Source organism: Sebastes umbrosus, chromosome 24, assembly GCF_015220745.1.
Source record: "Sebastes umbrosus isolate fSebUmb1 chromosome 24, fSebUmb1.pri, whole genome shotgun sequence".
In the NCBI taxonomy this organism is placed as follows: Eukaryota; Metazoa; Chordata; class Actinopteri; order Perciformes; family Sebastidae; genus Sebastes; species Sebastes umbrosus.
Genome location: NC_051292.1, coordinates 11,087,955 through 11,113,690, shown reverse-complemented (window position 1 = coordinate 11,113,690; position 25,736 = coordinate 11,087,955). Strand labels below are relative to the sequence as shown.

The 25,736-nt window shown below is 39.8% G+C and overlaps 3 protein-coding genes across 11 annotated transcripts in view; 2 read left to right on the top strand and 1 right to left on the bottom strand.

The window, feature by feature from the left end:
* Positions 1–474: 474 nt before the first annotated feature.
* On the top strand, positions 475–4,167 carry LOC119483340 (stomatin-like protein 2, mitochondrial). Its single transcript, XM_037761366.1, has 10 exons — positions 475–652; positions 1,518–1,670; positions 1,762–1,861; positions 1,994–2,052; positions 2,179–2,280; positions 2,372–2,506; positions 2,647–2,791; positions 3,250–3,329; positions 3,438–3,566; positions 3,713–4,167. Exons 1-10 carry the CDS (start codon positions 611–613, stop codon positions 3,812–3,814), a joined length of 1,047 nt encoding a protein of 348 aa, XP_037617294.1. The 5' UTR covers positions 475–610; the 3' UTR covers positions 3,815–4,167.
* Positions 4,168–6,208: 2,041 nt separating this feature from the next.
* Positions 6,209–21,469, top strand: LOC119483339 (vascular endothelial growth factor C-like). Its single transcript, XM_037761365.1, has 8 exons — positions 6,209–7,448; positions 12,866–13,112; positions 14,079–14,269; positions 14,671–14,801; positions 14,905–15,008; positions 16,663–16,797; positions 17,542–17,743; positions 20,816–21,469. Exons 1-8 carry the CDS (start codon positions 7,347–7,349, stop codon positions 20,925–20,927), a joined length of 1,224 nt encoding a protein of 407 aa, XP_037617293.1. The 5' UTR covers positions 6,209–7,346; the 3' UTR covers positions 20,928–21,469.
* LOC119483338 overlaps positions 16,662–25,736 on the bottom strand; it is a 22,305-nt gene continuing 13,230 nt past the window's right edge. For 3 of the 9 annotated variants that reach the window (XM_037761363.1, XM_037761362.1, XM_037761355.1), the window contains 5 exons: positions 24,531–24,933; positions 23,413–23,491; positions 23,097–23,199; positions 19,717–19,793; positions 17,726–17,858 (listed from right to left, as the gene is read on the bottom strand). In XM_037761363.1, the coding sequence (XP_037617291.1) occupies positions 24,914–24,933 (20 nt within the window). In that variant the 3' untranslated portion in view covers positions 17,726–17,858; positions 19,717–19,793; positions 23,097–23,199; positions 23,413–23,491; positions 24,531–24,913. Of the gene's footprint in view, positions 16,796–17,725; positions 17,864–19,716; positions 19,834–19,945; positions 20,062–23,096; positions 23,200–23,412; positions 23,492–23,559; positions 24,934–25,736 lie in introns of those variants that run through there. The other 6 variants (XM_037761359.1, XM_037761358.1, XM_037761356.1 and 3 more) reach the window with 6 other exon arrangements.

The following is a 25,736-nucleotide window of genomic DNA, read 5'->3' as shown; positions in this document are numbered from 1 at the left end:
GTAGCATTATGAGAATAAAGTCATAATATTATAAAGTAATAATTTTACGTGTTATTTTCTTTTTTCTCTGGTAAAGTTGTGACTTTATTCTCGTAATATTCCGACTTATTTTTCTCTTTAAATTATGACTTTATTCTGGTAATATGATGATTTTTTTCCCGTAATATTACAACTATAAACGACTTTATTCTGTAAATCTCAGATGATTTTTTCCCTCAATGTGACCCTAATCCTCCTTAGTACATTTGCTCTTTGGCCCTCACTGCATTAGACTTGGACTTAGATTATAAACTGTGTTACCTTCATCACAATGATCAAATGTTTTGCGGCTCCAAACTGATTTTTTAATATATTTTTTGGCCTAAAATGTCTCTTTTGATAGTAAAGGTTGCTGACCTCTGACCTAACCCAGCCTCCTCCAATAGGCCTTGGTTTGATGCAGCTGCAGTGCCGTCCTCCGGACCACCAGGGGGCGGTGTGTTGCACTGCAGCATTTGATGTCTAACGCTGACTGCAATGGAGGAAATGACATGACCGAGCTGTCTTTTGTAACTCTACATCATATTTCTGTTTAGTTAGCCTTTAACACTGAACTACTCTGATCTAAAACATGTTGCGGACATTGTGTCGGGCTGGCGGCGCCGTCTTTAAGGTAAAGAGACTGATCATCACCGTGTTTCTGTGACAGATGAGAGAAGCTACCAGAGCTGCGAGCTGTTCCTGTCAAACTGGTTGTGATCCACACCACTAATGTTACCTAGCCAGCGTTATACAGGTGTGAACAGGTGTGACAGTATTCACAGATAGTATTTAATGGTCTATTATAATGCACACATATCCCAGTCAGACTCCACAACCAGCACTGCTCCCAGTACACCACTTACACACCAAAGAACTGACAATAACCTGATATTTTGAGGTGGGATTTCATTCATTCATTCATTCTCACTGTGCAATATCATTTTCCCCATGTGCAATTTTGTTATTAGTGTGTTTATTGTCAATACTGTATATACTGCTCATATTTTTATACTTCCTTCTATTTAAATGGTTCATATTTTGTTATACTTTGTTTAGCTAGGGACTAATAAAGGAATATCTGATCTTATCTTATCCCAAATATAAATAATGTATCTAAACCTTTTTGTTTTTAGTAGTTTTTTTTAGTGTGCCAGAAAAAGATTTAGTAGTTTTTTTTAGTGTGCCAGAAAAAGATTTAGTAGTTTTTTTTAGTGTGCCAGAAAAAGATTTAGTATGTCCCATAGTACGCCAAAAATACCAGGATTTCCTACTTCATCCTCATTTTGCAGTATGAAAGCCAGCATACCTTTCTGTCTATTCTGACCTATCCTCTGCACAGCAAAGTCAAAGTTCAAGCCGCAATATTATGATGAAGTAGTATGTCCTAATAACTGCATGCAACAGTACGTACTTTGTAAGGGTCAGCTGCAGTATGTACTAAAAGTAAAAAAGAAAAAGTATGCGATTTGTAACGTATGTGTCTCCTGTCTCTGCAGAACTCCCAGCAGGCTGTGCCCAGGCTGTGGGTGACTCCAGCCCAGCAACGATGGGCCTCCCGCTTACCCATGAACACCGTGGTCCTGTTTGTGCCGCAACAGGAGGCCTGGGTGGTCCAGAGGATGGGTCGTTTTCACCGGGTCTTAGAGCCGGTAATTATAATCACAATTATGACCACAATGCATCTATGTAAAGGTATGTATTAGTAGACTCATTTAACCCACTTTCGTTCTTTTTTTATAGGGACTGAACTTCCTCATTCCCATACTTGACCAAGTTCGTTATGTACAGAGCCTTAAAGAGATTGTTATTGACGTCCCTGAACAGTCAGCTGTGTCCCTAGGTAAGCTTTTTTTCCCATTGCATTTTTGGAAAAAGTCAAAGCAACGAATGACACAAACAGTTGTGCTTATTATCGGTTGAATTAACCATCTTCATGGTTGAATGAACTGATACGTTCTCTGTCTTTACACAGATAACGTGACTCTGCAAATTGACGGAGTCCTTTATTTGAGAATCTTAGATCCTATTAAGGTATGCGGGTAAGAATAAGTGCTATAATGATAGTACTAGCACTGTTTTGTCAGCAGGTGGCGCCAGTTAGAGGGATTATACATGAACTGATCCACACAGGGACTGATGAGTTGTGTCTCTCTCCAGGCTAGTTATGGTGTAGAGGATCCAGAATATGCCGTGACTCAGCTTGCACAAACCACAATGCGTTCAGAACTGGGCAAACTCACGCTGGATAAAGTATTCAGGGTAAGAGACATCTGCACTGCTTGATGTGTATATTACACTGCAACAAAATACTGGTACATACCTTAAACATGCTGCCTCTCTGGTTCTCAAGGAAAGGGAGTCTCTCAATTCCAACATCGTCCACTCCATCAACCAGGCGTCGGACGAGTGGGGAATCCGCTGCCTGCGTTATGAAATCAAAGACATACAAGTTCCACCTCGTGTTAAAGAGTCAATGCAGATGCAGGTAACACACACACAATCAAAGACACTTGAGAGTTCCTCAAGGTTATGAACATTTTCTCACCCAACCACTGGGTGATTTCAGGATGTTTCCCTGTAAGAGAAATCTTTGACCTCCTTCTTTCTTCATTGTTTCCTGTGTAGGTGGAGGCCGAGCGCAGGAAGAGAGCCACAGTGCTGGAGTCCGAGGGGACGCGGGAAGCAGGCATCAACGTCGCGGAGGGTCGCAAGCAAGCCCAGATCCTCGCTTCAGAGGGGGAGAAGGCCGAGCAGATAAACAAAGCGGCCGGTTGGTGCATTTTCACTGTTTTTTAACTGTGATTTTCCATTGACTCGGTTACATGCACGGATCATGTGATCACGCATGTAATTGAAGGTCTTGTTATTGTAGGACTTAAGCCGTCATTACGCCAAATCCACAAAGCATTTTAATTACGTGCCTGCAGACTGTGTTGCAACCTTACACGAGGATCTCATCTCAACATGCAAGAGCATTTGAGTAAAAGTAGACCAAGAGGAATGTTGAAAAAGGAGGTTTAAAGGTTTTAGGTTGTAGTGAGCTCAGTTTTAAAGCTAGAGTGAAAAAACCACAGCATATATGCTCACTCCCAGGATGATAAGAGTATTAAATACTTGACAAATCTCCCTTTAAGGTGCATTTTGAACAGATAAAAAATGTGATTAATTTGCGATTAACTATTTGAATCGATTGACAGCCCTACGCTTTACATGTTGTGTTGTCTCTAGGTGAGGCCCAAGCTGTGTTAGCCAAAGCAGAAGCCAAATCCAAGGCCATTCGTCTGCTGTCAGATGCTCTGGCTGAACAGGTAAAAAGCAGATTTCATTGCTCCATTTGTCATTAAAGGATTAGAAATGATCCGGCTTTATTGTGAAACATTATTATCTTAGTAACCAGTATTTTGTGTTCCTGACAGAACGGAAATGCTGCAGCCTCGTTGAGTGTTGCCGAACAGTACGTCTCGGCTTTCTCCAACCTCGCCAAAGAGTCCAACACCGTGCTTCTGCCCTCTAACACCGGTGACGTTAGTGGAATGGTCACACAGGTATACTGATTTCAGCCCCACTAATAAGCTTTGGGATTAAAGATTTGTCACCAAAATATGTGAAACATATTTGAATTGTTTGTGTTTTCATCATGAACTATTGCTATATGTTGGTTACACTTTCGATCCTCTTCTTCTACCCTCAGGCCATGACGATTTACAGCAAGCTGGCCAAACCGATGCCAAAAGTTGAGAGCGTGAAGACAGAAGAACCCGAGGAAGAGCCTCCAGTCCAGTCAGCTCAATAGCTGTGGACGCCGTTACTGTTCTAAACTGTAGCTGACAGATAAAAAAAAGAGGAAGAGGTTTTCCACAATTATGGAGTACAAAGGCACTGCTGTGTCCCTCAGCGTCTGGTGCACTCTATCTACTGCAGGGCACACACAGGATGCCGTGACGGAGGAACAGCACTGGATAAACGGAGACGACGTCGAGCGAGGACGGCTGGGACAAGAGAAACTCAGCCACAAATTGTATTACTTGTGTGTGCTTCATCACCTTTAAATGGACGTTTGCTGGCTGTGATATCAGAAATGACGTGACTGAACATTTCAGGCCAGTCTGGTTGGTTGAAATATAATTAAATATATTTTCGAAAGCAGTTTTTTTTTGTCTTTTTTTTCATTTTCTTTATTGCACACAACCCTTTAGAAATTAAGAAACTATTGTTTGGGATATAGTTCAAAAGCCTGTAGTTTTAGGAAGATACTAGAGCTGCAACGATTTATCGGTTAGTTGTCAACTATTAAATCAATCGCAACTATTTTGATAATTTATTTATTTGTTTGAGTATTTTTTTAAAGAAAAGAAAGTCAAAATTCTCTGATTCCAACCATGTCATACTAGCTTGTCGCAAAGGATTTGAGCATATTTTTTATGCTAAATGCAGTACCTGTGAGGGTTTCTGGACAATATTTGTCATTGTTTTGTGTTGTTAATTGATTTCCAATAATAAATATATACACACATTTGCATAAAGCAGCATATCTGCCCACTCCCATGTTGATAAGAGTAATAAATACTTGACAAATCTCCCTTTAAGGTACATTTTAAACAGATAAAAGTTAATTTGCAATTAATTGCGATTAACTATAGACAATCATTTTCCTGTAGTTTCATCGTTATTGCTGTTTTCTTTCTTGTTTCTGACGTCTTTATTCTGTGTGATGTAACTTCTTTTGAAAAGCAATAAAAGTTGACTTACAAAAAAAAGTATTTTCACTATTCAGAAGCAGTTTCCTAGTTCCTACTAACCTTATTATGATTAGTGCAACTATATCTGATGATTTAACATCAAATTTTCTACTATTTATCGTGTAAAATGACCTTTTTATCCCGCCCTTTACCTCAAATATTTCAACAGGCCAGTCTCAGTTCAATTCATTTGCCTTTGAGCAGACTCACAAAGTTCATCTGTGGCGTAGCCTGGCAGCTATTTCACAAACAAAACGGTGATTCTTGTGACGTAAAGCTGTTATCACGGTTATTAGTCTGTGACATGATCATTTTAAAGGACACGAAAGGCCTGAGAGGATGCACGATTAGCAACAGAAGAGGAAAGAAAAGTCTATTTGTTTTTGACTTATCACTTGACTTTGCGCAGGTTTTAGTTGTATTTGGTTTGCTGTCAGCTTCTGGGGGGGATCGTGGTCAATAAATGATTTATCAGAGGTTTAAATTCTCCCTTTACCTCCCAAGGAAACAGTTAATCCTTTCCTCAGAGGTCATTTTCAAGCAGGTGATTTGGTTTCTTTTTAAACATTAACTATCAGTCCTGGTTTGTTGGTGTGACAGCATTCTAATGAACAGGCTACCTCCTGGCATTACAAGCTGATAAAACGTCCCTCTCTATCATCTCTAATTCTATGCTCCCAACTCACATGATGAAATGGAGAAAGCAATGACTGGAATGTGGAAGTTGGTTGCACGGATTTCAACACATAAAGCGTACTGCAAGCAGACACTTGCCGCCGTGTGTGTGTGGGGGTGTGCGTCTGTAATCCTTGAAAAGGGCTGGTGGTGACTGGCCCAAAAATCGGATGTTTTCTCATTCGAGCGTTTCCCAGACACACCTCTTTCTCCTTCTTCCTCGTCATCGTCGGCGGCCTCCTGTCTCCTCTGTCTGGCAGTCCGTCTTCCCCATAATTTATTTCCCATTTGTCGGTAACTGCTTTGCCCTGAGAGAGAGGAAAAAGAAGTCATAATTTAGACAAAGCTTAAGCTGCTGCTCACCTCTTTTTGCCCTCCCCTCCTCCTCCTCCTTATCATGACACACATGCCCACAGCCTTGGGGCAGTATAGTTAAGGAAGGTATGTAAAGTTTGCCATTTTTAGGACCTTGAACGGCAAAACCAGAGGGAGAAAAGAGGTGAGAGGGGGGGAGGGAGAACGATGAAGTGCGAGGGATAAAGGCAGAAGAGGTGTCTGGAGCTGCAGGTGTGAGACCAATTTCATGGCTTTATTTCTCACACAGACATAGTGAAATATTGCTCACTGAGGTGAAGAGAAAACAGCAGGAATTGGCGACAGCTGACATGAAGCAGAAACAGCAGAGAGAGAGAGAGAGAGAGGGAGCATTAGCAGCTCATAAAAAGGCACTTAAACTCACACATTCATCACCGCTGGCTGCTACCGAACACACACATTTTTAAAGTCTCGGCTGCCCCCATTATGAGGAATTACAAAAGACGGAAGGACAGAGATAACAAATCTGTGAGATAAGGAACATGTGAGGATCATCTGGTCCTCTGTTTTGCCTGTCTTTTTGATAAGTCATAGAGCAAAAATAGCCTCTCCGGTGAATTTAAAATCACATAAAAGGAGCATGATGGCATGCATTGAGAGGAAGTGTGTCAGTGCCAAGGCGCTGCCTGCTTCTGCAGACGCTGTATAGCCTGCAATTTCTGGGGAGGGAAAAAAGAAGTGTGCCAGTATAATCAGCTATAACGCAGAATCATCTCTCTCCGCCCACAACATACAATCCTTCCATTCTTGTATTTTTTCTCATTCACTACACCAGGACGCCTACGAGCAGGACGCACTCTGTTTGGACACTTTTTTTTTCATTTGGAAACAGGATTTGGAATAAGCTCTTTCCTCTTTTTTCTCTCTCTCTCTCTCTTTGATGCTTTTCCAAGGATCAGGCAGCCTGACAGAAAAAGTTGTGACAGATTTAGTAAGAGAGAAAAAAAAAAAAAAAAGTCCAGAGAGAGACAGACAGAGCTTTTTGCCCCGGAGGTTCACGAGGAAGATAAAGAGGCAGGGATAATCTCAGAGAGGGAGGGAAGAAGAGCACAGCTGTTGTGTGAAGAGAAAATATAGATAAAGAAAAGCGAGTGTGAAGGGCGAAGGAGAAGAGAGTGACGAGGACAACCAAGGCTGGAGAAGAAAAAAAGGGAGCAAATAAAAAGGAATAATTTCAAGGTGAAGGTCGTAAGAAGAGCTGATAAACACCTGACAACAGTGAGAATGGAGACGCTGCGAGACAAGAGGAGAGACTTCCTCTGAAGTGACAGAAATAGGAGCTGTGTTTGACGCGAGGAAGAGGAGATGATTTCCTCATCATGTTTTATTCAGCTGGTTTCCCAAATTCAAACAGCCTGCGCCGGAAGAGCAACTTCGTCCCCGGATAGAATGAAGAGAGGAGCGAAGAGATACCTGCCGAGTCTGAGATACCCCTCCTTTCCCTCCTCTCCTCCTTCCTTCCTTTCACTTTAGATCCAGCTTTAAAACTTCCTCCTCCTCCGCCCTGATATCTCCTCTCCTCTCCATCTCCTCACTATGTGGATACCAGCTTTGCTCCTATGGATTCTTAATATCAGCAGTTTGTGCTCGGGACAAGACTATACGGACTATTACCAAACTGGAGACATGGGCACCGAGGTGAGATATTTAAATTACCCATCATCTATGGCTTGTTTTTACACCAAACTACTGAGGAGTTTCACTAACTTTTACAGCTTGTAAATGAGTGTCTACTATTGATTACATTCATTAAAGGAAAGATAGTGTGAATCATACACTATGGCCATCTGAACACTTATGTTAGACAGCATTCTCTGGTACCTGGGCTTTGGGTATTGGTTAGTAGTTAATAAGCTGTATGCCTCACTGTGTGGGAGTGACTGGGATCATTCTTTTGTGTCAGACGTGACCTAAACATTGCTTAATTATCTTTCCAAACTAACAAAATAAATACATAGATTGTATGTAAAATGTGTGTATTGTAAAATTTAGAATTTACTAAATCGTTATTTATCATTTAAATAATAAACCAGCAACTTGGTAAAAAAAAATTTACATAAATGCAGCGACAAATTGGTCAAACAGGAATTAAAATCCCAGTATATAATCTATATTGTATATAAACATAGAATTGAATTGAATAGATCGGCCCAATTGTCACCGATATCCGATCCAGCTATCTGAGTAAGTATCGGCCCTATTTACGAGAGAGACCTGACAAAGTATGTGTATAAAACATCCCAATAAGACAATTCAGTCACACAATGATCCATCCATACAGTAGTTTTAAGGGTAGTAGCAGCAGCATGAGCATTCAGGATATTATCTCTATAATCCTAGTGGAGAGAGGATGTTTTTTTCTGGTACAAGAATCCATTTACAATTTTTAGTTTTTGAGCCAAGTGTTCAACGAGAGTTTTGCAGGGTAATCTATCTAAGCAAAAATGCTGTTATGTATAATATTTACAAGAGGACGGGCCGGAGAAGGAATATCAAAACTCTGTGCTCCTGTGAAATGCAAACATTTTGTCTGGAGTTTAGAACAAGCTTTAAATCAGTGGTGGAAGAAGTACTCAGGTCTTGTACTTCAAGTAAAAGTAGCAACACTACAGTGGACAAATACTTCAAAGTCCTGCATTCAAAATCTAAGTAAAAGTACAAAAGTATTAGCATCAAAACATACTTAAAAGTCAGGGCTGTAGTGTAGTCTAACTTAATCAAGGTCAAGTCCAAGACAAGGTCCAGTCAAGTGCTAGTCAAGACCAAGTCCTAAGGCGGTCGAGACCAAGTCGAAACCGAGTCCCGAGCCAGTTGAGTCCTGTTCAAGACCATAGTCGGCAATAGTGTCTTTCCAGTGCTAATATAGTGATTAATGAGTTAGGATGGACCTGATCTATCTTCTAACATCAAAATAATCAATGCACAGAATTTAGGTTTGAGGACCATGACAATCTAACGTTACATTCATAAACCTTGAATTTGAATTTTTTTAGCAGTGCCGCTGTTGAATGCATACACGGAAAACACTGTTAGAATCAGGCAACGCTCTGTACAACTGATCCCAAATCAGCAGCCAGCCAGGACAAGTCTGAGTCCAACAAGGCACGAGTCCAAGACAAGTGCCAGACTTAAAAAAAAAGTGGACTCGAGACCAAGTCCAGACTGGTGGACGTGGAGAAGAGCAAAGACTTCTTCTCCAAGCAGTAAATGTGAAGGTCTTCTAGCTGACTTCCTCGCCGTAGCACTTGCCTTCAGATGAGAGGTGTCCTTGTGAAGCAGCATCTCATGGCGTCCAATCTAATGTATTAAACCCAAAAAAATTTTGTTAGATAAATCTTTTGTTGCGAGTCTTTATCTTTGTACGGCCAGTGTACAATTGGTGGAGCGACCTCATAGTCTCGAGCACTGAAACTATAGTTGTTTTGTTCCTTTTTTCAGAAAAAAGTATTGCTATTACTACAGCCCTGCCTAAAGTATCAAAAGTAAAAGTACTCATGAATTCAGAATGTCTCACTTCAGAATATTATATCACTTGGGGCTGGGCAATATGACGATATATATCATCAAAACGATATAAAAATGTCTATTTTATATATTTTTCTAAATCGTTTCTATATTGTTTCTATGCCCAATCGGGCAAGTGGTAAAAAATAACTAAACACATTGTTTTTCCCAGAGCTGATGATCTCATCCCATCTCGCTTCCTTCTCTTCTCTTTTTTGAGCTGCACATGTGCAGTACCGATCGGGCCCTTACGAGAAAAATGGCGGGAGGTTAAAAACAAAAGTTATGAGCTGAAGCGCAAGCGAGCATTTCAATTATCCTGGAAACAGGAGTTTAGTTGGGTGGCGTTAAGAGGATGTGAGCAAAACTCCAGATTAATTTACCTAAATAAAGATTAAACATGACAATAAGTCTTTGTTGTTATTTGATAACCGCATATAAATACAACTATTAGTATAGGGGCAAGTAAAAATTGACTAAGGTCAAGTAGATTTCGGACCCACTTGCCAGACGGGGCAACGTTGAACCCTGCAAACAAGGTCACAAGTGTAACCACCTTTCTGTAATGTGTTCATACCATCAGCTCTAACACGCTTTATGTTGATTTTTACTTGAATATACGTTTTAATGAGGTTTATTACACGGCTGTGTTCAATACTCGATTCTGATTGGTCAATCGCGGCATTATGCGGCCCCTTAATTCTTTATAACAGACCGTTGCTATGGGCGCAGTTCTGATGTTGGACTCTGGCAGACCGTTTTTGTGTCAAAATATTGATTTGCTTTAATGCAAGCAATCAAAGGGAACCTAATTTCAGCCCCAGCTTATAAAACACATCAATTGGTTGGCATTGTGCCAGAAATGTTTCCTTTTTGTCACACGTTTCTGTGACGTCATTTCAAACAATACCATGAGCCGTCTCAAAGACGTAATCTGTTTTGGTTTCAACTGTCTACTTTACTGTTAATGCTGTTTACGAGCCAACCGGGAAACCATTTGTTGTTCTTCTGTGGAAGTGGTTGAGGTAAGAGCAGTGAGTCATGTTACGCTCTCATTTATTGATGTTGAGATAATTTTACTACGATGGACTGTGTCCAAATTCACTGGAAGTAATACAATCGTCTTGGAATTGAATGAATGAGACTCATCTTAAATTCTCACTAAGATTGTGTGTTTGTACATACCATAAGCTTCAGACAACATGTTTATACTGGAAGAGTGACGAATGCATGGGTGTGTGTTCATGTGCGTGTGTCTGCGTGCCAGCAGTATCTAATGCCAGATCCCAAAGCACTGGTCATTCATCCGTCATGACCTCATAGTCCCACAGCGATGACCTCATGTCACGCGATCACCGCACAACACAAAGTAAAAGAGAGAGAGGGACCAAAAGAAAAAGAGGAAGAATCCATCCTCCAATAAATAACTACAACTGTCCATCAATGATATCGAGAGATTGTGTCTCTAAACTACCAACAGTCGTGTCTGACAGTGTTATGGAGGCTTCGGTGAATTAGCTGAGCTCAAATACTAAAAATCTGGACCAAAATAAAAGATACACCTGCAGAAATGGACACTTTATAATAACTATAATTTATAAATGGTAAATATATAGTTAATTAAACTCAGTTAATAGTTATTGTACTGTTAACAAACTTTAATCAATAATGTTTCAGTAATCTGTAACTGTAATTTTTACAGTTTATTGTTGCACACGTTATACCATTTTAAATACTATTTATTTAAATATATGTTAATGGTTACAAAACTATTTGTAAACCTTTAAAAAAATATTTGTAAAAAAATCTATAAATAATTAATATAATATGTAAAATGTTATAATGTGTGCGACAATAAACTGTTAATAGATAGTGTACTAATGTAATGAAACAGTAATTATTATCGTCTCTTATCAGCTATGATACAATATAGAATTTATAAATGAATTATTTCATATTAAACAAACTAATGATAAACATAACATAAATTATAGCAATACTAATAATTAGTTAACAATATTAGTTAATCATGTCATTGTTTGTTAACAGTTAAATAACTATTAACTAAGTTTAATTAATCAATTTACCAATTAATTAATTAATTAATCAATTTACCAACAAGTGGTTGCCATGCACTCACGGTCAATCTCAGCCTTTCATCTGTTTTTTTTCCACACTAAGCCCCAGAAATCAACCTTTCTAAAGGCTCTGTGGATGTATTATTATAAAAAAAATGTTCGTCTGCGATGGAAAGAAACAGAAAGGGAGGGGGAGGTAGATGGAGAGAGAGAGAGAGAGAGAGAAAGAGATAAATGGAAAGACTGATAACGACAGAGATCTGGTTTCTGTTTAGGTAATGCCAGCTGTACCAGTCCGCTCCTTCTCAGCCTGGGAAACTAAACAACCACGCTCACTCCCCTGAGGAGGAATTAATATGTGACACTCAAGCAGTCCCCAGCAGCAACTCTGTTACACTATTAACCTTTTATCTACCGTATCTCTACGGAGCGGAGTCATCTATCATGAAGGCAGAAAAATCATTATGGGGATGACTCACAGCAGGAATGGTTTGTAGAGCTTCTGTAAACGGAGATTTCCTGCATAGACCTGTATAATAATAATAATGTGGGGTGTTGGCTGAGCTTACTATATCCAGTTTGGTTCATTTAAGCGGGCTTGATGCGGCATTTCAGGACTCCTCAGAAGCTCTTACATAGGAGATTTGTCATGGAGGGCACATTAAAAGGTGCAATGTGTAAGATCTGGACACATGTTCCAAACAAATTGGCAGCATTTCACCTCTACTACTGGGTGCATACAATCTAAATTCACATCAGTCATCAGTATAAAAAAAACAAAGCAGCGATGGTACATGTCCACAGCCTCCGGCCTTTCCACGCTTCCCATTCATTGTCTATGTAAGCAGTCGTGCGATGCATTCTGGTACCGTGGCGGCGCAATTCAAGCATAAAAATTGATTGATAAAGCAACCAAAAGATGTAGAACAAAGCTTGAACCCCATAGTTAAACTGGGTCACATCACAGAGTCTTGCTCAAGGGCACTACAGCAGCAGCAGCAGCAAGGCAGGTATTTTTCCAATTTTATCACATTGCCTCAGGTGACATTGTTTAAAGTTCATAGCAGTCTGAATGCTATAAAAGGGAACCACAAGAAACAAACGCAAGAATACTAAGGCGGCATAAAGAAAACGCAGACTTTGCAGCTTCCTTGAGGACTTGAATGCAACAATGTGAGGAGAGGACACACATAATAACTAACAGTAGCCAACAGCAACATGTTACAACACATTGGTAGCCGAGTGAGGTATTCACTGTTTATCCAGCACAAACAGGCAAAGCTTACACTGTAAGTATCTGATAGATTTCCTCCAAAAAACACGGGTAAAAGTATTGCATTTTTATCATCACCTGTTTCCCCCTCTTAGTGATGTTATCTACAAATACAACGCCTTTTGGCAACACGTGAAGAACCAAAAGTATATCATAACTGAATATCATTAAAGTCACATTTGTCTGTATATGTCTTCCAGGCTCCAGTACTGTCAGATGACCAGCCCAGTTTGGAGACAGTGACGAGTGTGGATCAGCTATTACAGCTTCTATACCCCGAATACACTTTGCTTCAGCACTGCCTAATGAAGAAGAAATCATGGCAGGCCTCGTCTTCCCCCTCTTTTCCCACCTCCTCGGCGAGCCCTTTAGTCCACTCTGACGATGAGGACCTGTGGGGTCAGCCAAGGGAGGAGGCTCTTTTCAAAGTGGACGGGACTTTGGCAGGTAAACACTCAGATACGTCCCAAAAAGCACAGCACAGTAAATTTGATAGCTATTGCTCGGATGAAGAGCAAACTAGTAGTTTCTGAGATAAGTCTGTGTAGTACCAGATCACTTCAAACTTTAGAAGGATAGCCTCTTTATCATGTTTAAAGGGATAGTTCGGATGTTTTGAAGCAGGGTTGTATGAGGTATGCTGTGGACGGGGCCGGCAGCAAAACGTATTTTAGCCACCTAAAAAAATCAGTTTAAGTGTACTCTATATTTGGAATATCTTCGCCGGTTATCCTCACTGTGAGACAGCTATACAGTCTATGTTTCCGACGGGGAGTTATCTATGCTCACCAGACTCCATTGAAAAAAACCTGTAATTTTACCTCGCAGAACACAGGAGTTGCTGGTCTACCGCCGCCTCGATCGGTTAGTTTGTTTGTGTTATTGTGTGACTTTGGTTAGTTCGGATTCACCAAAGTCACACAATAACACAAACAAACTAACCGATCGAGGCAGCGGTAGATCAGTTACTCCTGTGTTCTGCGAGGTAAAATTACAGGTTTTTTTCAATGGAGTCTGGTGAGCATAGATGGATACAACAGCTTCAGTTCCCTGTCAGAAAGGGCTGTCTGACGGCAAGGTAAACTGGCAAAAATAATCTTAATATAGCGTACACTATATGTTATGCTGCCGGTCCCGTCCCTTCTCCAAACTGGGGACGTGCCGACCGTACTGTAGATAACACATTGACTATGGATAAGTAGCTCATACAACCCCACTTCAAACACTCCCTTTAAACACTAGATTGGACTGCCAGACAGATTCCTTTGCTTTGTAATTAAATGGAAGCCAAGTTGGCAAGAAGACTGGAAAATGAAAATTAGATGCCAATTAGAATTTCCCCCCAAAACCTCTAATAACACCTAAAAGCTCTCTTGTATTCAGATTCAGTTACTTAATCACATGTGTTTTCAGTCATCTTAGAGGAGATCCAGCGGACCTCATGCCAGCCCAGAGAGGTGTGCGTCGAGGTGGCCAAAGAATACCCAGAATCCACCAGTCAGTTCTACCTCCCTCGCTGCGTGGCGCTGCATCGGTGCGGCGGGTGCTGCACCAACGAGGCCTTCTACTGCACCAACACGAGTCACACATATGTCAACAAGACGGTAAGTGGCGCAGCCGGGATCCTCTCTTGTATATTCCCATGTCTGAGCACTTGAATTATTCAACACTCGCTCACATTACACGATCGTGTTGGTATTTTCCTGCGATCACACCTCAAACCGCCTCAGGAAAGAGGTCAGAAAGCAACCTATCCTGTTGTGTAACAAAGCTCATCTGTATCACAACCCGCCCTACTGCGGTGGGACACACTTTGGCTACAACTGGACACCAAGTAAATAGTCACGCACAGCCAGTTGCACAATCCTGCGATCATTACATCAACCCAAACACACAATCATAACCCAGTAATACTATAAAGACTACAGAAGAAGAAGAAAAGCTTACACAATCTACAGTTTTGTTCACACACACACACCTCTAACCTCCATCTTCCTCCTATCAGTTGATGGAACTCTCCCCGCCCAGGATGGATCGCTCCGTCGTTATGGTAACCTTCGTCAACCACACTTCGTGCGAATGCCTCTCCAAGCGGCCGCTCCACTCCATCATAAGACGAGCCGCAACAGATCACCTGTGAGTGAGAGGAATGAGGAGTGACGTGCGTGTGTTTACACACATTTCTGAGTCATTTGTCCTGTATCCGTGCATTCATAATGTGTTGTGTTTGTGTGTGCAGGTGTTCCCCACCCGAACTTCCCTGTGCCTCCGGGTCAATATGGGATCCAGTGAACTGTGTGTGCGTCTCTACAGATGCCATAAACTACTCGGAGAGGGAGACGGGTAAGTGTGCCTCAACAAGTCATGTTGGTCAGTTAAGATGAAAGCAGCGGTAGGCAAGATTGGAGCAAATATAATTAAATGTTGAGATCAGTTGAGGGAAACACCAAGCAACGCCCACCAGCTGGAGCAAACTTTCTCATTTTACAGCTAAACAGTACACTACAAGATGTTTCTGAAAACATTTTATGTGACAAATAGGCATTAGAGTAACAGAATATTGATTTATATTTGATCAGTGCTGCCTTGATCAGAGTTTGCGAGTGATTGACAGCTGCCTCCGTTGAATGAACAGCCAATAGGAACGCTCTCGCTCTGTAATGACCTCTGATTGGCCAAAGTCTCCCATCACGGCTAGATTTTTTTAAACAGAGCCATGAGGAGGTGCAGAAGTCTTTAGAACACTTATTATTATTATGGATTTTTTGCCAAATAATGCCAAAAAACATTCTGCCTACTGAAGCTTTAAGGGGTTTTAAGATAAATAATTCAACTTTTCTCTAATTTTTGCGTGTTTTCTGTGAGTAGTTGTAGTAGTTTGAGCTCTTTGGGGCTCTAAAATCAATCAAATTAATTATTTTGAGGAGGTCACAAGCCAAGAAGGTTGTAAACCACTGGTGTAGAGAGTAGAAAATCTTTCAGGCTGGCTCTTTTTTGGGTCTGCTTTGCGCTCGTGAAATGCTAGTGAGGTTTTTGGCAAATGCAAATGAAGCAACAAATCAAAAGTTGACATGTTGCATAATGTATTTTGTCATTTTTACTTGTATGTATTGTACATTTGTACCTGCCTAGGGACTAAGGATGAAAATTTGCATTCTTGCCAACTCCTGCATGTTTACATCCTTTATTCTATACTGATGTTCATTAAATGAAAGTATAATTTACATAAAATATATTGATATACATCCTCAATAAAGGGTTGAGATCAGGATGCCAAACAAGCAACATAACAAAACCTAAATCTAGCAGTATGTTGCATTAGAAAAACAGGATTTACCTCATCTGTAAAGTGTTTGAATAGAGAGAAGAGACTTTAACAACAACAGGTGTTTCACTGATGGAATCACCTGCTGCAGAGTTTGGAGTCTAAAAAATGCACAGTGTAACAGTCCCCTGCAGTGTGGAGAGCACAAATACACCCCCACCATGTTACCTTATTAAAGAAATGTGCTTTTACTTCTAAAAGTGTGCTTTTAAAAAGTGGATTTTGTGCTTTGCAACTAGTGAAATCAACTGAAAAAGCTCAGAGCGAGAATGCAAAGTCATCCAAAACGTGGCCACCGAGCAGGCTTTGGTATGCGAGCCAGATTTCGGTAAAGAAATGTATTTAAAAAAACTCTGCCACCACAGTCAGACAATGATGCCAAATGAGAAGATCTGACTTCCCCCCCGAGGGAATGTTTATTCAACTGTAACGTGAGAAGCGAAAGTGTCTCTGTGGCATCTTACTTGTACAATCTTGTAGTGAACTACATTGCCCTCCGTCTCCAGCTACTTGTTCTTTTTCTTATAATAAACTGGCAAACTTTGCTCATCACATTGAAAACAGATGGAAAACAGTTAGAAATAGCTGAGGGCAGAAGGACAAAAACAAAGCTGAAAAAACAACTAAATACCAATTTTTCTTTTGTTTACCTCCTTTCCATGTGGCTTCCAGAGGCGCTGGACTCAGGTCTGCTGGCTCTCTGCGGGCCCAACAGGGTTCTGCACGAGTCCACCTGCGAGTGTGTTTGTCGAAATGGTCTCACCGAGGACAGCTGCGATCCAGGCTGGAAACTGGACCACAACACCTGTAAGGAGGGTTTCAGTTACGGAAAATATTCTGTTGTTTGAAAGACAATTAAAAGCCCCAGAATCAGAGAGGAAGACAGGATTTTTTAGAACAAAAGAATACAAGTAATATATAAACCACAGGTTCTCAGGGAGGTTAAAAGTGTTCCTCTTTTGTGTGAGAAAGTGGTAAAAAAAAATCAGATTTTCTGGAGCTACCTCTGCTTTCACAAGGATTTCCTGTAAACCAATACACCAAATTCTTAAGAAAAGGCAACCAGGCAAGATGGAGCCAGAAGAGGGAAGTTTTGGGAAGTGGGGCTTTTTGAAAGAACCTAACAAGTCAGAACCTGACCGCTGAATATTTAGCAACAACACAGACAGAGGTGCAAAAGCAATATCTGATTGGTTTTAATTCATAAAGCGCTTCATTTTACAGGTCTGCAAATTTCATGGTAATTAGGTGATAATTAGCAAGTAATCTTTTTGAAATTCCTTTGGAATCACTGCCAAATTACCCCAATATTTACCTCAAAATGTATCTATTATAAACATGATTTAATAATGATGTGCTAAAATAGCATATAATGGTTAAAATAGGGCCCTTAGGCTTGAGAAGCAGCTGTGCGCTGCTCTTCATCGGAGGTGGAAAACCATAATAAAGTAATTTTCGATACATTGAGGTAAATATTGGGGTAATTTGGCAGTAATTTGTGGATCTGTAAAATGATTTGTTACCCATAATATGACTGATTTCTTCTCTCAGGTAATTGCCAGTGTGAAGGTCAAGGCGAGGGGAAGTTGTGCCCTACCGGCCAGCGGTGGGACGAGGAGCTGTGCGGCTGCGTGTGCGCCGCAGAGTGTCCCGGGAACCAGCCCCTGAACCCCGACACCTGCCTGTGTCAGTGCAGGGAGAGTCCTCAGTCGTGTCTGCGGCAGGGCAAAAGGTTTAACCCCAACTCCTGCAGGTAAGCGCACAATAGGGACAGGAGTCCGTCCTCGTCATGGTTTCAAGCCTATTCCTCCCTCTCAGCTCTGCAGTCTTTTCTTCTTGTTCCTCCCAAATATCCAAAATCTGGGTCTCTGCACTAAGCCGAAAAACAATAACAATCGGTCAATGATGTCAAAGATGATATTTCCTTTGGGCCAATAGAAACTTAGATATGAATGTGACACACAGCAATAAGTTGATTATTTCTAAGTTGAAGCTTTAGACTGGGAAGTTTAAATGTGTAGATTTATTAGGACTATGTCTTGTGACGTTTTTTTTTTGTCATTTTCTGAAAGCTTCTAAGATCTATTACTTGAAATGTAGGCTATAAATGCTGTCAAGTTGAGTCCAAATGCAATTTAAATACAATCATTATCTGTTTAAAGATATATTAGTGGTATTAACATTCAATAAGAATGCAAATTTACCAGCTGATTGTCTCATCTTATCTTAACATGGTTCAAATTGAAACTATGAAACAGGTCTGAAGAGTTTAGGTTGAAAAGTTTTAGAATAGAAATAGTTCTAATGACATCTAAGAGTTGAAAAAAACACTACATCGCATAATGCTGAAAATGGTGTGTGTATTCACTTCAATTCTAAAAAAAAAAAAATACTATGTCATTCTGGTTTCCAAGCCTGCGTCACAACAATTCATTGGAGTAGGTGGTTCCTCTTTTCCACGGTTGTATAAAATAAAAAATCCATGACCGGATGTAAACCCACAGTAAAAGGTTACAAGTATATACAAGAATACTGGCAGTATAAAAACGATTTAACTAATAGTTCACTGAGAGTATACTTTAAAGTGTACTCTCATAAACTAAAAAGTGGGCTACAAGTATATAACAGTATACCTATAAGTTCACTTGTAGTATAGTTCACAGTATAGTTGCAGTTCAAAATAAAACGTTGTAGTTGTGTACTCAAAGTTTACTACTCTTACACTTAAAGTATACTTAACTTAAAAAGTGGGCTACAAGTATATACAAGCATACTTGCAAATATAAAAACTATTAAACTAGTAGTTTACTAAGAGTATACTTTAAAATGATTTTCATAAACTAAAAAGTGGGCTACAAGTATATAAGTAAGTAAGTAAGTAAACTAACAGTATACCTATAGTATAGTTAAAGCACAAAGTAAAACTTAGATGTAAACTAGTTGTGTACGCAAAGTTTAAAGTATACTTAACTAAAAAGTGGGCCAATTTAGTCCCAAGAAGTATTGAAGTAGTACACTTAGAAGTGTACTACTAGTACATTGATATTAGTATACTTTCCAGATAAAGGATACTTGGGAAATATACTTGAACTTACGTAAGTTTACATCATAAAATAAGTTTACTTCTTTTTGACAATAAGTATACTTCTTTTTGTACACTTATAAGTGTACTAATAGTACATTGATATTAATATACTTTCAACATAAAGTATACTTTACTTCTTTTTCAAAAGGAACTGGCAATAATGACATAATTGATTCAGCACAATTGATTTAAGAGCAGGATTTTACTCGTAAATGTGCACTTTCTTCAATAATATTTTGGATATTTGTGTGTTTTGATAATGCCTGGGTGTTAGCTGGTAAACTATAGTCTGTAGTTACTGAGTCACTCTGGCGGTTCCACATATTAGCTCACTCTTTAAAGCTATAACTCAGTGTTTTGGAACTGTAGCTAAGGACAGGACAGTTTCTGGGTTATACAATATACAACAATTTAAACTCTCTGAACGGGACAATTCTTCCCAACAAGTACTTTTACTTTAAGTATATTTTGATGCAAATACTTCTGTACTCAAGTAAGATTTTGATTGCAGGACTTTTACTTGTAACAGAGTATCTTTACACAGTGGTATTAGTACTTATAGGATACTTCTTTCACCACTACTTCCCAATTTTTCCAAATTCAAGTGCAGCGTTTCTGCACGTCAGTTCATCAGGAGTTACCTGAACCAGTGGCTTATACTGGTGCGAACTGGTCCCTGGCCCTTGGGGTGCCATCACAAGCCTTCACCCGGGGAGCCCTGCGAGAGAAAAGGGGTGAGGAGAGAGTGAGAACCAGAGCTTTGAGAGAGTTGAAGAGGGAGAAAGCACGCAAACTCTCAATGGACATATCATACATTCCAAACTCGAAAAAGAAAAACGTTCTTCCCTTCGTTTTCTTTCGCTCACATGTTTCCACATGACCTTTTATGGACACATGGTGTCCAAAACATTCGCCCGCGGTTGCATGCGTGTCGCGGTTCCCACAGCCAGCATGCGAGAGATCAACCTCCCTCTGACCCGAGAGGCCTGCAGGGAGGCAGACGGGGAGACTGGGTGAACTTGATGACAGTGAGCAGACGGGCTCAGAGACAGATGGAGTGACGGGGAAAAACACGTAGGCAGACACGAGCTTTGATATGATTTCTAATCGGAGGTTTACACATGTGGGAAAGTTCACCAACGTATACACATATGACCTTTCTATGTCAGAGTTTCTCAGAGCTTCCTAGCTCAGACACTTTTTAGGTTTTAACGGTGCAGACTGATTTATTAAATCACTAGTTTGAAACTAGCAGTCCACTGAGAGTATACTTTAAAGTGGGATTTTTGAATTGCTGGTGCTCTTTAACACAGTATGGGACATTAGTATTCAACCTTTTACCATCATTCTTTTCATATTTTTAACTATTTTTGATTCAACATCTGGTCACAGGAGGTGGTGCACGGGAAGACAATACACCTACTGTGATTTTGAAGCAGCGAGTTCCCAGAATTCGGCCATATTCCTCCCCTCTCTGGAGATATACTCCCTTTTCCTCTCACGCACAGAATCGTTTGATGCACGCAAAACTTGGATCAGGGGGTTTTATCCAAAAGGGATGTGAAGATCTGAATAATTGATAGCACTCATCTAATCTCCCCTGTGCCTTCTTTTTATTCCTTCTCTCTCAACCTCACCCTTTCTTTCCCTCCACCAAAACATCTTTCAACTCATGCATCTTTTTTGTCTTCCTTCCCTGCACTTTATTTTCTTTCCCTCCCATCTTCCCCCTCTATCTAGTTGCTACAAGTTCCCATGCAGAAAGCCCCGACGCGTGTGCCAGGCCGGTTTTTACTACAGCCACCAAGTCTGCCAGTGCATCCCCAACTACATGAGGCCTGAGTGGAATTAACCAATCACAGACTGCAGGTTATGTCCCTTCAACAGGAGGCTTTTGGCCTGAAAACAAAGGGGGAATTAAGGAGGAAGTGCCTCTTGACAGGAGGGCAGGACGGTGGAACTACGCATGTACATGTACTGGCTTACAACAGCAGCACTTGGAGGAGTTTTATTAATGCTGTCTGTGCTCTGGGAGGGCTTCCTAGTGAAACAAAAACGCCAAAACAGACATCCGTATGCAGTAAAACTCGTAAAAGTGGGAGTAATCTCAGCCAAAGAGAAAACGAGGAGAGATATTTGACTCTATGGGACCTGCCTGAAAGCATGACAGCAAGGAGCGGGATGGACCAATCAGACTCTGAGCCAGCAACGTGTTTGAGCAAGATATCCAAGCTGCAGAGACACCACTCGTGACTGTGTGAAATGGAAAGTGGAATAAAATAATGACAGACCAGACTCTATGCAAATTTTTTTTTGAGATTAAGTAAGCTGTAGGCACTTTGGCAGTCATGAGATGTTTGAGAGGTTGAAGGATTTATTTTGCATGTAATGTTGCCTTCCAAGAGAGAAGAGGTTTAATGCCAGACTCTGTTCAATTAAACGCTAATTTAAACCCTCCCAAACAGCTATTATACTCTCCAGTTTCTACTTGCCTCGACTGTAGTGCTGCTCTTTCAAGATGAATCGCAACTGATGGTAACACTTGGGTACAGCTCTAGATCCTCTAATAATTTAACTTTACACACTCTAAGTAATATTATTTGTAAATATTTTAAATCTGTTTCATATTTAAAAATGTTGAAAACGGAATCATATGTAGTTGTAAAATACTGTATTTAAGTCACTATCATAACTAAATATTGTTTTGCAATGAAACTATGTACATGTCTTTGTATTCCAGCAGTTTTTAATTATTATGGAGATTTATGTTTTTAATTGTACATTTTTCCTGCACTGCAAGATTCATTTTAGGCGATACTATAAAGCTTTAAAAAAAACAATGATTTTAGGGCTGAAAAATACAATAAATGTTAGACGTAATATTCTTTTATCAGGCTACTATTAAATATTTAAAGTAGTTTTGAAGTATTGATTAAAAGCCTTGTCAGACTGATGTTTTGTGTCCTTGTTTTGTTAATGTTGAATATTATTTTTGTTTAAGTACACTGGCAGCGACAACCTGCAAGGAATATAAAAAGCATCTACTGTATGTTATATTATTTATAAAATAACACAATTTCACATCTTATTTTGTCATTTAAAGTGGCAATCCTTAAGATTTCAGTACTGGTTGATTTAGAATTTCTATTTAAGTGAAAACAATAAGATTGTGCTGAGAGTTTAGTCTTTTTGTTGATACATGCACATAGAAAAAGAACAGAAAAATGATATTTCTATGTGCATGAGCTTCAAGTTTTCAGAATTGTGTGCATAGTTACATTTTTTGTTTGTATACATTGAAGAAAAACTAAATTTTGGCGAGGAAAAACTGTCATGGCCTCTGACCTCAAGATATGTGAATGAAAATGGGTTCTATGGGTACCCACGAGTCTCCCCTTTACAGACATGCCCACTTTATGATAATCACATGCAGTTTGGGGCAAGTCATAGTCAAGTCAGCACACTGACACACTGACAGCTGTTGTTGCCTGTTGGGCTGCAGTTTGCCATGTTATGATTTGAGCATATTTTTTATGCTAAATGCAGAACCTGTGAGGGTTTCTGGACAATATTTGTTATTGTTTAGTGTTGTTAATTGATTTCCAATAATAAATATATACATACATTTGCATAAAGCATCATATTTGCCCACTCCCATGTTGATAAGAGTATTAAAACCTTTACAAAACTCCTTTTACGGTACATTTTGAACAGATAAAAAATGTGATTAATCGCGATTAACTATGGAAAATCATATGACTAATTGTGATTAAATATTTTTAACGATGACAACCCTAAATTTTAAACATAAAAACAGTAAAATGTTGTCGTAAAAATCCATTACAAGTAATATAGGTTATTGTAGAATGTAAGTTCTCTGCATTACGTTTGAAATGCCACTGCTCCTTTAAAAAACCCTATTGCATGTGAGCTGCCTGGCAGTTAGAGGATTAGAAAATGCATGTTTCTCATGTTTCAAATGACAATCTGGTGAATAGCACCTCAACCCCTCAGCACACACCTGTGGGTAGGAACTTGACTCTTCCTGCGGTCTCCTGTTTCTTTGTCTCCCTCCTCTTCGTCAGTCTCTCTCTCTCTCTCTCTCTCTCTTCCTCTGTCTGCGTCTACCACAACAAACAATATTGACTCAGATGGAAAACAGAGAGATCGGCTTTCTGTCTGGCCCTTTGGTGACCGTCTGCATATCTGCCTCATCATTAGCTCATTACAGTGCATGATTCATGGCTGAGCAGCTTCCTCAAACATATTTAATCTATGATTAAGGATAAATGGTATTTATTTGATAACAATGTGCTTAAATCATGTCAGAAAATTACCCTGAAATGTCCATGAAGTTCAGGCAGTGAGAGCCAACAGCTGGTGGAGGTCCTCTGACTGCAGCTGTGGGTCCAGCTCCTTTTCAAATAAGCAAAATGGTATTTAAATTCAAAGATTGCAACATCACGAGTAACAGCATGGAACCGTTTTTGCTGGGTTATGCACACTTGGCAATGGGGTACAGCTTTTATTCAAATGTTGGATTGCAAAAAAAAAAATTTCTCTACCTCTGCAGCACTGTCCAATACGGCTGTCTTATCTGTTAAATAAACTGCTCATTCCTCTGATGAAAACACTTCTCTGGCGTATCAGATATCATTTTTAAAGAACAGAATAGATGCCATTTCAATTTTTAATTCAAGAACAAAATATAAACCCGGCTCCGACACCCCTTTTATATAATAAGCCATTGAAACTCTTCAAATATTTACAAAAGATAGAAAATGAAACATATACAACAATAAATATAACCTGTTGCTGCTTGTGAAAGACTGGCGCGGCCTCCCGGGGACACTTAAAAACTTTGTGAGTTTCTCTTTGAAGCAGAGAGAACGTCCCCTAAAAAGAGAAATCACTGAACAGTTGAGTAAAGATAAAAATCTGTTTAACGTGAGATTTGATGTAAGACAGAATGACGGCTGCTCCACTGACGGCGAATAATAGACAAAGCATGTTTAGTTATTGCTAAAAGAAATACAGCTTGATGGATGTGAGAGGAAGTGGAGTCCGTCCAGTGATAAATACAGTGGAGCAGCTTTGTATGTAGAAATCTTTGTGCTGCCAAAAAAAGAGCAAATAACATCTTATGCTTCGCAGGAGGAAAAAAAGAACATGTGCACACTGCCCCCTACTGGTTACTCGTGGTCAGGACAAGCACAGACCATATCGAGCCCATATGGATAGAAGATTTTAAACAATTATACATAACATTTCCCCAAAGAAGACTCCGATACAGCAACAACTTTTTTTAAAGTTTAGAAAACTATACGCAGGGTGTTAGAATAGGGTGACTTTCAGGTGCTTCGTTCGTTGTACAATCCCCATCATTTAAGCGGAAAGAAATCTTATGAAAAGAGTGCAAAAAAAGCAAACAATTATTAAGCATTATATGGCTTACTGATAAAATATGTATCCTAGTGATAGCAGGAGCAGCCTTGTCGTCTTGTTTTCACAGCTTTTTTAGAGTCCAGTCTTTATTAAGCCACAGTTCTTAATCTCCAGGTGAAGCAGCTGGAAACAGCACGGCGGTTCCAGAGCAGGCACTTCAGTACTAGCTGTTCTGCCGACGGTCTGACTGGGATTCAGTTCAGTTGTCTTTAATTGGCTATTTCACGTGTTCTGTGTCTGCGTTACAGGCACATGCTGCAGTGGAAGTCAGGTAAACCCCTTTCAGTCTCCCGACGGCGAACATCCAGAGAGCACTGATCCATTGAGGTATGATCCGTCCGGGGGCTCCTAGCAGGTCCGTTTATTATGCGTCCAAAACGTCAACTCACTTCATTAGTATGTTAAACTGCTGCCTGAAACATACAAAAAAAAAGAGAGAATAATGACACATCATCAATACCACGGGTTAACAAATTTAGCTTCTGTGCTTGCATTATTTATCACCATATTGGCCCCAATACAGGACAATATATTTATAGTTTGAAAAGTGGGGGTTGTGTTATATTTGAGGCAGTGTTAATATAGTTAAACTATAATGAAATATGTTCATCAACTGCCTTTTATTTCATGATTAGGTCGAGACGTTGACGAGAAGGCACGATAAGTCATTAAACACTAACGTCAGTTGTGCTACAATAATGAATAAAGTTGGCGGTCTGCGGGTCGGGTTCAGGTGGTTGAGTAACGCATATTTTTACATGTTGGGTAGGCGGATTGGCTCTCATAACGGACCGGTGGGGGCGTCAGGAGGACTCAGACTAACTGCAAAGCTGCATTCTTAATCATTCAACCTGTGTTCTTCATCAGATAATGATGAGATACAATTTTATGCAAAATAAATTTGACTGAAATGACAGAATTTGATGACTAAACAGGACTAAGATTACATTTTAAAAAAAATTGAGAGAAAACATTTTGACTAAAATCGAATGACTTTTCGGCAACTGAAACTGTGAAGGATAAAAATGACAAAAATGTGACTAAAGCTAATAAGCAATGTCGTGTTAAGACTAAGATTAAATCTAAAATAGCTGCCACAATTAACACTGATTTGAGGACAACACAATTACGTATCCCCAAGATATTTTTTGAATGGAGAGCGTATCAAAAGTCAGCACATTTAGCCCCTGGAACTACTTTTCAAGGAACTTAAAAA